The sequence below is a fragment of the Nomascus leucogenys genome, chromosome 22a (genome assembly GCF_006542625.1).
Source record: "Nomascus leucogenys isolate Asia chromosome 22a, Asia_NLE_v1, whole genome shotgun sequence".
NCBI lineage: Eukaryota > Metazoa > Chordata > Mammalia > Primates > Hylobatidae > Nomascus > Nomascus leucogenys.
The window spans coordinates 141826054-141842054 of record NC_044402.1 but is presented as its reverse complement, the minus strand read 5'-3'; the positions used below and the strand labels follow the sequence as shown (position 1 = coordinate 141842054).

Here is a 16001-nt window from a genome sequence, read left to right as displayed (position 1 = left end):
TCAGATCCACTACACACCAGCTCCAGGCCCTGAGGACACGCCCCACCTGCTGGACTTCATCAGACACCAGACCTGAAACACCCTTTTCAAAGAGGGTTTGACTGGATGAGGGGCACTTTCCATACCAACTTCTACCAAGGGGAGAGTAAGAGGCAGTCCTCTGGGGCCAAGCCTGCCTGCTGGTGCCCTCCTGAGGTCCCTTCCTCAGCAGCCAAGTGCAGAGACAGCCGGGAACATTCCAGATGCACTGAGGCGGTGCTCACGGTCGTACCTCGACAGCTGCACTGTGGTCTGCCCTGGACACGCTGGTGTTCCGGTACCAGCACACGTGCATTGTGGTGTTGACCCGGTGCTGGCCATGCCCTTCCAGGGAGCTGCGGGCACCCCGAGCGTCATCTTCTGACTCCTGCTCCAGAGATACCTCGTTGGGGGATCCTGGGGAGAAGTCAGCAGCGTCTCAGGGGGAACCCCTTGCAGCCTCTGCTTGCCAGATACTTCCACCCCTTGGGTTCCTCTCGGGTGGCCCTGGGGAAATGGGGAGCCCTTGGTGCTAGGCCACCTGCTGGCTGAGAGCAAAACCACAGGTGCTTCTGCCAGAGCAGCCCGATTGACACCTCTTCCCGCCCAGGCATGAGGCGTAGCCTGGAACATACCTTGTGGAAGGGGATTGTGTGGGAGCTTAGCGGGCCAATGGGGACCAAGGAAAACAGTTTCCAGAAAAAGCCTCCTTAGATGTAGTGGAGGTCTCCTGGGGGGTCATGGCCAGCACTCACTGGAGGGACGAGTACACACAGTGCTGCCTGGCAGTGCAGGGGCCGTGTCACCGCCACTCTTGGCTGCTTGGATCGCGGAGTTCAGGTCGAGCATCCACTTCTCTTTCTCCAGCCGAGTGCTGCGGGGAGGAGGGCAAGCCGTCAGGGCACCTGTTCTCCCACATTCTGCTTTGTCCTGCCTGGTGAGAGGACTGGGAAACGTGTCCCCTCCAGCAAGAACAGCAGGGAGGAGAGCTGGGAGGGACCTGCATCAGCCTGACCCCTAGGGTGCTGTGACAGGGTTGGGGGGGCCAGGGCAGGGCCCCGGTCCTAGAACAGGGGGTCTGCAGGGGTATTTGTTCCTGAAACGATGTTCTCTACATCTCTGATGCTGAAATGTAAGATTGGCCCTGGTTCATGATTAAGTGAACATTTCCTGGTGGGAACTGAGTGCCCTGTGCTCTGATGCTGGCCAGGGCGCTGCAGAGTCGGAGCTGAGACTCCTCACAGAGCACAGTGTGGTGGTGGTGACCATGCAGGGGCCCCTGCATCCCGGCCACCAAATGAGCTCAGTGTCATCCTTCTGTTGATCTTATTTGGGGAGGAGGGAGCTGTTTCCACTTGCTTCTGTGCCATAGCCTGGTCTGCCTCATGCGAGTCCATACCACACTGGGACTGGGAGGCAGTGTTTGGCTGGGCTGGGTGTAAGCTGCTGTGTTGGGGCTTTGACCACTAGCTGCTGGTACTTCTTGACATGAGGGTTGGGGAAGCGCCTGTGCCCTGGGAGACCACAGGAGCCTGCCCACTCACCCACCCCGTCTTTGGAGGCACTGTGAACCGGAGGGCAGAGGGAGCAGCTCCACAGCACTGGGGCCTGCCGCTTGTGGGGTGTTGTCACACCCTGCCCCTGACAAGGGCGAGGATGCTCCTTTGGTTGCATAACTTGGAAGCAGAGCTCAGAGTCAAAGGGGGCACAACCCCATAAGGCTACATGGCCTCTCACAGCTCAGAGGACTCAGAGGCTCATGGCGAGGAAGTCCCCACCCCTCCATCCAGGGCTGCTCAGGATGCAGACATGGAAGACCCTTACCTGGCTGCCACCACGATTGTTTTCTGAGCCGTGTAGATGGTGAAACAGTGTGGAACAGACCACTCGTTATCACTTTCTTCCGCCTGTGGGTGGGAGAAAAGGTCCAAGTCTTGAGGCCAAGAAGGAACTGACAGCCTAAGCCTGAGCAGGACACAAGGTGACTGCTGGCAATGCTAGGTGGGGCTTGGAAGCCCAGTGCTGTCCAAGTGCACACAGACTACAAAAGGCCAAGGAGGACACTGGTATCCCTGCGCCATGGCAGCTGCACCCCAGGGGGCGAGCCATGGGCCAGAGGGCACCCAAATACTCACCGGGGGGTCCAGCACTATTAGCTGAAAATCAAGCAAAGGAAAAAATGTTGAGCATTTTCATTATCCAAAAGGGAGTTGGACAATTCATTTATGAACCAAAGACCAAAACTTAACAGAGCTAGATTCAAAGAAAACCCACTGCAGATTAATTTTAATTATGTGGTTAGATGAAATAATTCCAAAATAAAATACTACCAAATCTAATCTAAAAGCACATATAAGGAATTGTCCCATGATCAAGTAAGGTCGTTTTGGGAATGCAAGGATCGTTCGGCATTAGAAAGCTGATTGATAACATTCATCCTATCAGAAGTCAAAGAGAAAACGGGAGATCAATTCTCTACATGCTGAAAATGCCTTTGCCAAAATCCAAGGTGTTATTTCTGATAATACCTCTTAGAAACAGAAGGAAACTGTGTCAACATGATAAAGATGATCTTTTCAAGCCAAGAGCCATCATCCTTCCCTTAACAGTCAGGAACGAGGGCCAGTTCTCTGTCCCCAGGACCAGCCAGTTACCAACAACACAAAATGGGCAGCTTCCCTGTGCAGAGCCTGATACACCAACCAAGCCTCTCACTTGACATCAAAAATCTGAATCACCATAAGCAAGGGCAGGCAAAACATTGTCCAGATGTTAGTCTTCCCGTAAGTTAACACAAAAATTTAATGCAATTTCAACTGAAATCTCCATGGTGTTTTTGGAAGGAATTTGTCCAGTGACTTAAAAGATTACCTGGAAGAATTAAATGCTTGAGAATAGCAAAGAACATTTTTTAAAAGGAGGCAGAATAAGGGATGGAATGTGTTCACCAAACAGTGACTATCTCATATGACACCACTAACTAGAGAGAGTGGACTGATGCTGGGCAGACAGGAATGGAGCAGAATGCCCAGAAAGAACTCGAGTGCAAAGACAAAGGCTTCCATTTGATAAAGAGTCTGAAATCAGTGAGAAAATGAAAGATTCAACAAATAATGGGGAGAAATGTTACTTCTCAATCTAATATCTATCAAAACAAATTCTAGGCTGGGCGCGGTAGCTCACACCTGTAATCCCGGCACTTTGGGGGGCTGAGGCGGGCAGATCACAAGGTCAGGAGATTGAGACCATCCTGGCTAACATGGTGAAACCCCGTCTCTACTAAAAATACAAAAAATTAGCCACCTGTAGTTCCAGCTGCTTGGGAGGCTGAGGCAGGAGAATGGCGTGAACCCGGGAGGCGGAGTTTGCAGTGAGCCGAGATCGTGCCTGGGCACTCCAGCCTGGGCGACAGAGCAAGACTCCATCTCAAAAACAAAACAACAACAAAAAAACTCAAAAAAGCAAAAAAGAAATTCTAGTGAGATTAATTAAATGAGAAAAATGAAACCATTAAAAGGTGCCAATATAATATTGGCATGGGGAAGAACTTCCTGAGCCCATACAAAGGATAGAAACCCTCAAGGAAAAGACAGCCAGAGCTGACCCTGATAGGCCCTGATTTTTCAACTTTATGATGGTGTGAAAGTGATAAGCATTCAGTAGTAATAACTTCAAGTGCCCATACAACCATTCTGTTTTTCACTTCCAGTTTGGTATTCAATAAATTATGTGAGATATTCAACACTTTGTTATAAAATAGGCTTCATGTTAGATGATTTTGCCCAACTGTAAGCTAATGTATGTTCTGAGCACATTTAGAGTAGGCTAGGCTGGCTCAGACCTGTAATCCCAGCACTCTGGGAGGCTGAGGTGGGCGGATCACGAGGTAAGGAGATCAAGACCATCCTGCCTAACACGGTGAAACCCCGTCTCTACTAAAAAATACAAAAAATTAGCCAGGTGTGGTGGCGGGCGCCTGTAGTCTCAGCTACTCAGGAGGCTGAGGCAGGAGAATGGCGTGAACCCGGGAGGTGGAGCTTGCAGTGAGCCAAGATGGCACCACTGCACTCCAGCCTGGGCGACAGAGCGAGACTCCATCTCAAAAAAAAAAAAAAAAAAAAAGGCTAGGCTAAGCTATGACATCAGAGAGGTTAAGTGTATTAAATGCATTTTCTTTTTTTTTTTTTTTTTTTTTGAGACGGAGTCTTGCTCTGTCACCCAGGCTGGAGTGCAGGGGTGTGATCTTGGCTCGCTGCAACCTCCGCCTCCCAGGTTCAAGTGATTCTTGTGCTTAGCCTCCCGAGTAGTTGGGACTACAGGTGCCCACCACCATGCGTGGCTAATTTTTGTATTTTTAGTAGAGACGGGGTTTTGCCCTGTTGGCCAGGCTGGTCTCAAACTCCTGACCTCAGGTGATTCGCCCACCTCAGCCTCCCAAAGTGCTGGGATTACAGATGTGAGCCACCGTGCCCTGTTAAATGCATTTTTGACTATGATATTTTCCTCTTACAATGGGTTTATCAGGACATAGCCCCATCGTAAGTTGAGGAGTGTTTGTTTCAGTTCACACCTTCAACAAGCATTTGCTGAGTTCCCTATATGTGCCAGATGCCATTCTAGAGTAAGAGAAACACAACCCATCAAGATGGAGTTTAAATTCTACAAGGTAAAACTAAATTGCAGGCAAAGTAACAAGGCAGTTACTGAGAAAATAATTTATGACTTAATAGTGTTGGTGAGCATTTTTATCATATAAACATTTCACTAATGTGTACAAAAAACTCACAGACCAATGGAGACCAGAGTGACCAGCACACTGAGTGACTCCCGAGAGGAAAAGCACGGAATTCCAGGACACAGGGACGAGGCTGGCCTCACCGACAGTCCACAGGGATGCAAAGTGAAACGATGGGGCTGCTTGACGGGGCTGCTTACCTTACCGACTTGGGAAGAGTAAGACAGGTGCCTAGCACTTTCCATGGTGGAGGGAAAGATGCATGTTTAGACCTAGCTCCTGCAGGTGGGAAGGTCAGCTGGCGCAGGTGCTCCAACAGCAATTTAGCAGGAGTGCCCAAGGCCGTAAACACCTTTGCTCAGACAAATCTACATTTTGGAATTGATCTGAAGGACATAATTAAGGATGTGCAGAAAGACAGAGACCCAACAATGTTACAGTCCTCAACAACCAGCCACAGCCAAGCATCCAGTGACAGGTGACTAGTTAAGTGAACTGGGGCTGCCATGAAAGGAAAGGAAAACCAGTGCCCTGACAAAACAGCCCGTGGGTGATGGCAACTGTGCAGCAGATGCCTGCAGCCACCACTGCTGAGTGGTACAATGATGAGAGAGTTCTCTTTTTTTTTTTTTTTTTTGAGACGAGGTCTCACTCTGTCACTGGGGCTGGAGTGCAGTGGTGCAATCATGGCTCACTACAGCCTTGACCTCCTGGGCTTAAGTGATTCTCCCACCTCAGCCTCCCAAGTAGCTGGGACTACAGGCACATGCCACTTTTGCCCAGCTAATTTAAAAAAAAAAAAAAAAAAAGATTTTTGGAGATTTGGCTTCGCCATATTCCCCAGGCAGGTCTCAAACTCTCAGCTTCAAGCGATCCTACCATCTTGACCTCCTAAAGTGCTGGCATTACAGGCGTGAGCTACAGCACCTGGCCAGTGATAAGTGATTTCTATCTTATACTTTCAATTATTTTTTTCCATAATAAAGGTGTAATTTTTAAAAGTATACTTTAAAACAAATGGGGTCTGCTTCCAGTGGTAGCAGATGAGCTAATTCAAACTGACCTCTTCTTGCTGAGGGCCTGAAAAGTGGAATTAAATTTTACAAACACCTGCCTGAGGGTTTTGGTGCTCATTGTCAGGAGGAGGCAGTGCAGAGGGACAAGACCCTTGAAGAAAGAACAGGGGAAGAGGACCCCAGGGAGGGAGGACCCCACTGGGGGAGGAAGGACTCCAGGGAGGGAGGACCCCAGGGAGACAGGATCTCAGGGAAGGAGGACCCTACTGGGGGAGGGCCCCGGGGGAGGAAGATCACAGGGAGGGAAAATCCCAGGGAGGGAGGACTACAGGGAGCAAGGGAGGACCACAGGGAGGGAAGATCCCAGGAAGGGAAGATCACGGGGAGTGAGGGAGGACCTCAGGGAGGGAGGGAGGACTCTAGGGAGGGAAGATCCCAGGGAGGAATATCCCAGGGAGGGAGGACTACAGGGAGTGAGGGAGGACCCCAGGGAGGGAAGATCCCAGGAAGGGAAGATCACGGGGAGTGAGGGAGGACCTCAGGGAGGGAGGGAGGACTCTAGGGAGGGAAGATCCTAGGAAAGGAGGATCCCAGGGAGGGAGGACTACAGGGAGGGAAGATACCAGAGAGGGAAGACCACAGGGAGTGAGGAAGGACCTTGGGGAGGGAGGGAGGACCCCAGGGAGGGAAGATTACAAGAAGGGAGGATCTCAAGGAGAGAAGATCACTGAGAGGGAGGACCACAAGGATGGAGGGAGGACTACTGTAGCACTGTAGTCAAGGCAAATAAGCCGAGAGGGATAGGGCAGAGCTGGGGATTAGAGCCCCTGTCCATGGCGCCCTGGTCAGGAGGCCTGGCAGGGCCATGGGGAGAGACAGTCACTGTGACAAGGTGTCCTGGACCAATGGCACATCCTTATGGCAAGTCCTGGACTTGGCTACCTGTCTGTACTGTTCCAGGCCTAGTGCAGGGACACACTCAGGGAAAGTGGACATAGCCTCTAGAGCTGCATGAAAGTCTCCCCATGACCTGAGAACAGTATTTCTATCGAACACAAAAAGCACTAACCACAAAGGACAAAGTTGATGAACTGGATCATACTAAAATGAGGAATTTCTGTTCCCATCCCAGGCATGTGCCTACATGGGACAGAGGGCTGGTGTGGATGTCACACAGGTGGCACAGCCTGAGGAAGATGCCGCTGCAGAGGCTGACTCTAAGCTTGCAGGGAGCAGGCCTTGTCCTGCCAGGTGCTGACAGAGACCACAGGCTGAGTCCAGGTTTCCCTAGAAGGGAACCATGGACTAGAGACAGGGCAGTTTGAGCATCAATAAGAACAATGACCATGAGGGTCAGAAACAACCAACAAGAAATGCCCAGCAGGTGCTGCTCCCAGTGCGGCCAAATATTCAGCAGGTGCTGCTCTCAGTGTTGCTGGGTTAGGATTCGCCTCTGCAGGAGAGAGGCAGGTGGGGCCCAGCCCAGCACCACGTGGAAATCCCAGGCAGGGTGCAAGACCACTCACCAGCATGCCTCGGAGGGGAAGGAGGCCCCGGATCCGGAAGTGGCTGGTCCCTGCGACTCCTTTGCTTGTGTACAGCAACATGTCTGAGAACTGAGAAGCAGCAAGCTTTACATCCATGAACTTCACAAACAAGTGTCTTAATAGTCAGACCAACTTAGACTCTGGCTGCTCATCATGTGGACATCAGATCTATTCAGCTTGCTGGAGATTCTTGGCAAAAAGGGGACTTTTATTCATTCATTTGGTCGTTTTTGACCAGAGGCAGGAAAGGGCCACAGGAACCAGTGCATCTGCTGGGTCAGCTCCCAGCTAGCTTGGCTGAGAAGCTGGAGGCAGTAAGGAATTCTGGCTGGTGCTGACTCAGTTACCTCCTCATCCACATGTTTCAGGCTGGAACCCACTAACTGGTAGGAACAAGGACATGCTGGGAGGGGCTTCTGGGCCAACAGTGAGACTGTCCCGACTGGCCATTGGGCCATCAGTAGCACCTTCTTGCAGCCACATGTATGTGGACTTTACAATCTTTTGGCTTCTGTTTGTCCCATAGTCAGGTGCTCAGAACCTGGAATGAAGAAGGAGGCTGGCCCTGGGGTGGGTGGAGAAGCTGTTTTCTGCTTCTTCCCACTCTGTGACCCTCCCCTGGCCCCGTCTGACTCCAACGCTACCCACCTGGACCAAAGCCTCCAAGTGCTGAACTACCCAGAGGCCAGTGGGCTGCCACTGCACGCGGTGTCCCTAACAGAACTGCTGCCCATCCCCCTCAGGGGGAAGTACAGCTTAAGTGGGGAGAGAACCTACCAGAAAGAACATCCTCTGCTGCAGGCCCTTCCTGGTGAGCTTGTGAAGGCAGCCCTCACGGATGAATTCCTGAAAGACAGAGACAGAGTCCCCTTTCAGCTGGCTGAGGGCAGCTGGCGGATGCGCACTAGCCGGGCTGAGGGTCAGGAATAGCCTTGTGGCTGCTTGTGCTCCTCTGGCTCCTCCCAATGAGGGTCCTCTAGTGGGGCCTCCCAATGGGGTTCCTCTGTCCTCAGCAGTGCCCTTGGTCACCAGGTCCTGTCTTGGTGCCAACAAATTCAGTCCTCAAATCATCTACTGAGCACCTGCCCTGGGCTAGGAGCCCTGGAGCCCTGACACAACCAAGAGGTAGAGAGCCTGGAGTATTGTTCTTGCTGAGGAGAAGCTTCTGGAAGGTTCAGCCACAAAGATGTCATCTGAGATCAGCTTTGAAAAAACTGGACAGGAGCAGGTTCAAGAATGGGAGGAGGAAAGGAGGGTTCTCCTAGGTATTCAAATTAGCACCACCCCGCCCCGCCACAGGGCATTAGATAAGAAAAAAGAATCCTGCCAGTATTAGACACCTGCGCAGATAGGGTAAGCGAGAGTCCTGGGAGCCCCTCGAATTCCTAACCTGGACTGCTCTGGAGCCCTTCCACCATCTGTTCCTTTCAGACAAACAGGAGGAGCAGCAGGTGTCCGGAGAACGTGCCAGGGGCCTGCTAGTGTGAGCAGCCCCAACATACTGCGTGAAGGCGGAAGGAGGAGCATACTACACAGATAATCCTCACAGAAACGCAGGATGAAAAACCAGCCCAAACAAACGTCCACCCCACACAATGAAGAAGGTGGTCATATGGATGCATTTGCGTTAACTGGATGGGGCCGGTAACTAAGCTTGTGGCTCTCACTCCAAATCTGCCTGCTGGCCCTACTCTGAGAGGCCACAGGGGCATGACAGGGATCCCTGGAGACCGCACGCTGAGGTCCCTGTGAGCTGCTGGCAATTGCTTGGCCCTGGGAGTGGCAGTTCCTTCCAGCCACAGGCAGCAGCATCACCCTCAGAGACCCCAGGACTGGCTGAGCAGCAGCCCCCTCTCCAGAGCTCCCTCACAGGATGTGTGTCCCAGACCCACGGGGCACCTTCTCCACCATGCACTGGCCCCGCTGCCAGCTGTGAGGCTCAGCAGCATGGGCCTCTGACCAAGCTGTCAAATTTGTTCCCCAGCCCTAGGGTAGTACCTGTGACTCACAGTTCTGCCACCTCCCTGACACTTCACAGTTCTTTTTACCCTTTGGCACCTCATCAACCTTATACCTGGTTAACAATCCTTGCTATTGGCCGGGTGCGGTGGCTCACGCTTGTAATCCCAGCACTTTGGGAGGCCGAGGCGGGCGGATCACGAGGTCAGGAGATCGAGACCACGGTGAAACCCCGCCTCTACTAAAAAAATACAAAAAATTAGCCGGGCGTGGTGGTGGGCGCCTGTAGTCCCAGCTACTCGGGAGGCTGAGGCAGGAGAATGGCGTGAACCCGGGAGGCGGAGCTTGCAGTGAGCCGAGATTGCGCCACTGCACTCCAGCCTGGGCGACAGAACGAGACTCCATCTCAAAAAAAAAAAAAAAAAAACAATCCTTGCTATTACATCCTCTGCTCAAATAACTGGCATGGTTTCTGTTTCTTGACTGACACACATATTTAACTCAGGAAGACAAGAAATTCTCGGCTACACGGACGTGACTTTAGAGATTTTGACTAATAATAACAAATTATTATTTGAATTTGCACAGCATCTACTTCATGCAAGGCCCAGGGCTGAGCAGCTGACATAGATTCCTTGTTTATCCTCAAGACCTCCTGCCTCAGAGAGGGGGCGCAGCTTGCCCAGCCCACACGGGAAGTGTGGAGAGCCTGAGTTTGATGCATGGCTCAAGAGCCTACACCTTTGCCTATGTAACTACTCTCAATTGTCTTTTCAGTGACAGTTCCCTGGGCCACCATCTATAAGACCCTGCACAGAGGTTACTAGGAGAAATAACGGTATGTAACATGAGCCCTACTTCCAGGAGTTCCCAGCCAGAAGCAACAGCTCAAAGCTATGCAACCAAGGAGAGAAATGAAAAGAGTGGTGGTCCTAGCACCCGATCAAAGCCCAGACTCCCAAAGTGGGGAAGGTTTCCTGTATATTACAGGCTAATTCATTTCTCCAAGCTTGCAGTTCCACATTTTCAATACCTTCTTCTAACAAGGCTAACACAGAACATGATTCATACACATGCTTCAATGAACATGTGTGTGCGGAGACAGGAAACATCTCCATGTAATTTTTAAAACAATTTTTTATGTTGAGAGCATTGAGTTCAAAGCAAAAAGCACTAGTGACAAAAAGTAACTGGCCTAATAGACATATAGACCATGGGATAGAATCAAGAGTCCAGAAATAAATCCATATGTTTACAGTCCATTTATTTTTTTGTTTTTGAGACAGGGTCTTGCTCTGTTTGCCCAGGCTGGAGTGCAGTGGTACGATCACGGCTCACTCTAGCCTTGACCTCCTGTGTTCAAGTGATCCACTTGCCTCAGCCTCCTGGGTAGCTGGGACCACAGGTGTGTGCCACCATGCCAGGAAATTTTTTTTTTTTTGGTAGAGACACGGTATCAGTATGTTGCCCAGGCTAGTCTCAATCTCCTGGCTTCAAGTGATCCTTCTGCCGTGGCCTCCCAAAGTGCTGGGAATACAGGCTTGAGCCACTATGCCCAGCCCCCATTGAACTTCTACAAGGGTTACATGACAGACAATTCAATAAATGGTGCCGGGAAAACTGGACATCCACATGCAAAAGAATGAAGTTGGACTCCTACCTTCCACTATACACAAAAACTTACTCAAAATGGATCAAAGATCTAAATGGAAGAGGTAAAATATGAAACTATTAGAAGAGGCCGGGCGCGGTGGCTCACGCTTGTAATCTCAGCACTTTGGGAGGCCGAGGCGGGCGGATCACGAGGTCAGGAGATCGAGACCAACGGTGGAAACCTGTCCTCTACTAAAAAATACAAAAATTAGCCGGGCGTGGTGGCGGGCGCCTGTAGTCCCAGCTACTCGGAGAGGCTGAGGCAGGAGAATGGCGTGAACCCGGGAGGCGGAGCTTGCAGTGAGCCGAGATTGTGCCACTGCACTCCAGCCTGGGCGACAGAGCGAGACTCCGTCTCAAAAACAAACAAACAAACAAAAAAAACTATTAGAAGAAAAGAAACAGAAGGGTAAATCTTCATACCCTGGGTTAGGCTTTCTTTCTTCCTTTCTTTTTTTTCATAAATACACAATTTTGTTTGCTATTTTCAGGGGAAACTTAGGCATTAAACTATAAGCTGATAAAATACCATACCTAAAAAAGTATAAAAGTATAAATATCCCCTTAGAATAAATTTTAGTGAATTAAGTCTTAATATCTTTAAATTAAAAAAAACCAACATAAGCCTATCTATTATATCAAGGTCAAAAATCAAACAATGCTAAGGGGCCAGCAGCTCTCCAGAGAGTACCCCCTGAGGGCCCACAGTGGCTGCCTTCCTCCCGAGCTCTGCTGGTGAGGACAGGGTCATCCCATGGCTAAGTCTGCTCTCTAGAAAGGCTTTTATAAATTTTCTAAGCCAAACATTTAACAGCATACGAGAGACCTTACAAAGAGGAGGTGGTAAGTCCTAATGCTGGAGAACTTGGTTAATCAGGTTATTGGCAAAGAAGATGAGGCCTAGGCAAGAAGTCTCCAGAAGCATTGGAAACCAGACAGTGTCAGAACCTGACCTGCACATGGGCAGCTGGTGGTCAGTCTGCACAGTGCCCCTTGGGAAGCTGGAGTTCCGGAAACAAAGCTTGGAGCATGCCCTGCACCCCAGGTCCCCAGACTCTGACAGGTCCCCACAACCAGCTGAGAAAGGTCTGTTTTCAAAGCACGTGGGCAGTGGTTTCTAAAAGAATCCCATTAGCTCCCATGTCATGTTGGGTGGAGCCCATGAAGGTCGACTGAAGTCCCAAACATCCCAGAAAGGCTGCACAGTTATACAAAGAAAATGAGAGAGTGGTGAGAGAGAGGCATTTGTGATGCTCCATAAACATCCCGAAGTTTCACCGTGACCCAGACCTTCAGCTCCAGAAGCCAGCAGACAGGCCTCCAGCCCAACCTCTATGACAGGTGTGACATGGCACTGGCAGGCACCAGCTCCCCCGTGAGCCCACAGAGTGGGAGACAAGGCAACACTGCTACCTCACGCTAACGGATTGAACAGATCAGTCTCAATGCAGCAATTCTTGTGGGCACTTCCAGAGTATAAACACTGGGGAGTCTACCTACACTGAAAAGGGGTACAAAGTTCTCTCGCCTGGAAAATACCAATTGAAAAGCCTTGACTGTCCCAGGCTGAGTCAGGCAGGATCATAGCCTGTGTCGGAAAGAGGCCTGGCCTCGAAACGGCGCTGGGAAGTAGTGATGATGCAGAAGCCGCCTTTGTCAGGAGCTCTGTGAGGTTGGGAGCAACCAGCGATCCCACCTGGGAGGCAGAGCAGATTCCCGACTGAGACTAAGGCCTGGCAGCCAGACCAGAGGCCATGACGTGCTGGATGCCGATGAGGCCGTGGCCGCCTCCTGCCAGTGAAGCCCAGGCTGCTTTTACAGACTATGTGTAGCACCAAGAACTCTGTCCTTTACATGATCTTCAGGGACTGAGTGGGCTGACTGGGAACATCTGGCCCCCGTCAAGAGATAGTACCCACCTGGCTGCCATGCTCCTCCCCTTGGGGACACCTGGTCTTGGACAGCTGGACCTGTCTGTCACCACCCACCTCAGAAGCACAAAAGGATTCACACCCAGATCTCTAGAAAAATGATCAAAAGCAGGTTCCTTCTTGCAGCCAAGCTTCCCGGACATGGTAGTTCATTGCATCTTGGAAAAGAGTAAATCATTTTTTCCACTGTCAATACTCTGTCCCTCATATCCTTGAACCTTGTTTTTGCAAAATCTTGGCCTTCTTGCTGGGTTCACTGGCCATACTGTACGGGGTGCTGTGAAGTTTCTTGGACACCACATAAAAGAACCTGGCCTGATCTTCATTCCCATAGTTGTAAGAGGGGCCATTGCTGACCAGTTGTTCAAACTTCCAGCTGTTGGACATGGTGGACACCATCTGTGTGAGTTCCTCCTCCTGACACTGAAGCACGCGGTACACATGCTTCATGGGCACCTGTGATGTTTTGCTCTCTTGTTCTCTAATTTTGTCCTTTACAAGTTTTATTAATGAAGTGATACTGTAAAATTCTGCTTTTTCCAACACTCCTTCCTCCACAAGGTCTTTGTTAATCACCAGCTTGCCGTGTCTCAGGTAGTTCAGCACAGGCCCAAAATAGGTGGGGTCTCTGTCCATTAAATAGGCAACAGTTTCATCTTTGTCGGGGTTAGCCTGATACAAGCAGTACAGGAAGTATTTCAGGTCCTGGCACAGCATCTGCTGGGTGGTGAGAAAGTAGGTGCCACCAATGTTGAGCCAGAGCCATTTGGACAAGCTGCCGGGTGCTGGGCCATGGCACTCTGAGTCTTGCACTGCAGCAGCACAGGTCGCCCCCGCCAGCCCTGCCCCAAGGCTGCCCCAGGCAGGTGGCAGTGCTCGCAGTAATTCCTTTTTTCTGAGACAGGGTCTCGCTCTGTTGTCCTGGCTAAAGTGCAGTGGTGGGATCATAGCTCACTGCAACCTTGAACTCCTGGGCTCAAGCAATGCTCCTACCTTAGCCTCCCGAGTAGCTAGGACTACAGGTGTGCACCGCTACACTTGGCTGACAATAGTTTCTTAGATATAACATCTAAGACACAAGCAACTAAAAAAAAAAAAATAGATAAATTAAAACCTTTCATGTTATAAATGAAGGCCACCATCAAGACAGTGAAAAGACAACCCACACAATGGGAGAAAATGTTTGCAAATCATAGTCTGATAAAGGTCTAGCATTCAGAATATACAAAGAACTCTTAAAACTCAACAGGTTGTCTTTTTACTATTGGGTTTTAAGAGTTCTTTACAATTTCTGAATAAAATAAAAGGTGGGCAAAGGATTTGAATAGACATTTCTCCAAAAAAGGCCTACAAATGGCCAATAAGCACATGAAAAGATGCTCAATATCATTAGCTATCAGGGAAATACAAATTGTAACCACACAAGACAGCATTACACACTCACTAAAATGGCTAGAACCAAAAAGTGACACATGATGTGAGAAACTAGAAGTCTCATACGAGTTGGTGGGAATGAAAAATGGTTCAGTCACTTTGGACAACAGTTTGGCAGTTCCTCAAAATGTTAAACATGGAATTACCATGACCTTGTATATGGTATATACTCAAAACTGAAAACATAAGTCCACACAAAACTTGTACATGAATGTCCACAGCAGCACTATTTGTAACAGCCAACAAGTGGAAATAACCCAGTGTCCATCAGATGAGTGGAGAGACATGTGATACACGCATGATGGAATATGATTCAGACACAAAAAGGAACATGAGGCCGGGCACGGTGGCTCATGCCTGTAATCCCAGCACTTTGGGAGGCCAAGGCGGGTGGATCACAAGGTCAAGAGCTTGAGAACATCCTGGCCAACATGGTGAAACCCTGTCTCTGCTAAAAATACAAAAATTAGCTGGGCATAGTGGTATGTGCCTGTAGTCCCAGCTACTTGGGAGGCTGAGGCAGGAGAATCGCTTGAACCTGGGAGGCAGAGGTTGCAGTGAGCCAAGATCGCGTCACTGCACCCCAGCCTGGTGACAGAGCAAGACTCTGTCTCAAAAAAAAAAAAAAAAAAAGGAACATGAATGAACCTTGAAAAGATTATTCTGAGTGAAAGAAGAGTCACAAGAGGCCACATTAATGTATGATACCATTTCTATGAAATGCCCAGACAGGTAACTCCTTAGAGACAGAAAGCAGATCAGTGGTTGCCAGGGGTTAGGGAGCAGAACAAGGTCCCCACAGAACAGCATCCCCACCCAGAACATGGTTACCTCAGAACAGAGTCCCCTGAGAACAGGGTTCCCTTCAAAATAGTGGTGGGAAGTGACTGTTAATTGGTGTGGGGGTTTCACTTTGGGGTGATGAAAATGTTCTGAATTCGATATTGATGGCTACATAACCTTGTGAAGATACTAAAACCCACTCAATTATATATTTTTGTATGTATGTATGTGTATATGTATGTATATATGTATTTTTAATTTAATTTAATTTTATATTTTATTTTATTTATTTTATTTTTTTATATTTTATTTATTTTATATTTTATTTTATTTTATTTATTTTATTTTATTATTTTATTTTATTTTGAGACAGAGTTTCGCTTGTGTTACCCAGGCTAGAGTGCAATGGCATGATCTTGGTTCACTGCAACCTCCACCTCCTGGGTTCAAGTGATTCTCCTACCACAGCCTCCTGAGTAGCTGGGATTACAGGCATGTGCCACCACGCCCTGCTAATTTTTTGTATTTTTAGTAGAGACAGGGTTTCTCCATGTTGGTCAGGCTGGTCTCGAACTCCCAACCTCAGGTGATCCACCTGCCTTGGCCTCCCAAAGTGCTGGGATTACAGGCGTGAGCCACTGCGCCTGGCTGTATTTATTTATTTTAACAGAGACAGGGTCTTGCTCTGTTGTCAGGCTGGAGTGCAGTGCTGTGATCGGGGCTTACTCCAGCCTCGACCTCCCTGGATCAAGCGATCCTCCCATCTCAGTCTCCTGAGTAGCTGGGACCACAGGTGTGCGCCACCACACCCGGCAATTCTTTTTTTTTTTTTTTTTAATTTATAGAAACAGGGTTTCCCTGTGTTGCTCAGTCTGGTCTTGAACTCCTGGGCTCAAGTGATCCTCCCACCTCAGACTCCCAAAGT

General features: G+C 49.6%; 1 protein-coding gene and 1 pseudogene across 5 annotated transcripts in view; both read right to left on the bottom strand.

The window, feature by feature from the left end:
• Positions 1-16001, bottom strand: part of FARP2 (FERM, ARH/RhoGEF and pleckstrin domain protein 2) — a 141068-nt gene that overhangs the window by 2943 nt on the left and 122124 nt on the right. For 2 of the 5 annotated variants that reach the window (XM_030803359.1, XM_030803361.1), the window contains exons 20-25: positions 8094-8162; positions 7296-7385; positions 2154-2174; positions 1843-1925; positions 774-892; positions 272-435 (exon numbers count right to left, since the gene is read on the bottom strand). In XM_030803359.1, the coding sequence (XP_030659219.1) occupies positions 272-435; positions 774-892; positions 1843-1925; positions 2154-2174; positions 7296-7385; positions 8094-8162 (546 nt within the window). Of the gene's footprint in view, positions 1-271; positions 436-773; positions 893-1842; positions 1926-2153; positions 2175-7295; positions 7386-8093; positions 8163-16001 lie in introns of those variants that run through there. The other 3 variants (XM_030803360.1, XM_030803362.1, XR_004027910.1) reach the window with 2 other exon arrangements.
• Positions 13064-15118, bottom strand: LOC100580478 (annotated as a pseudogene).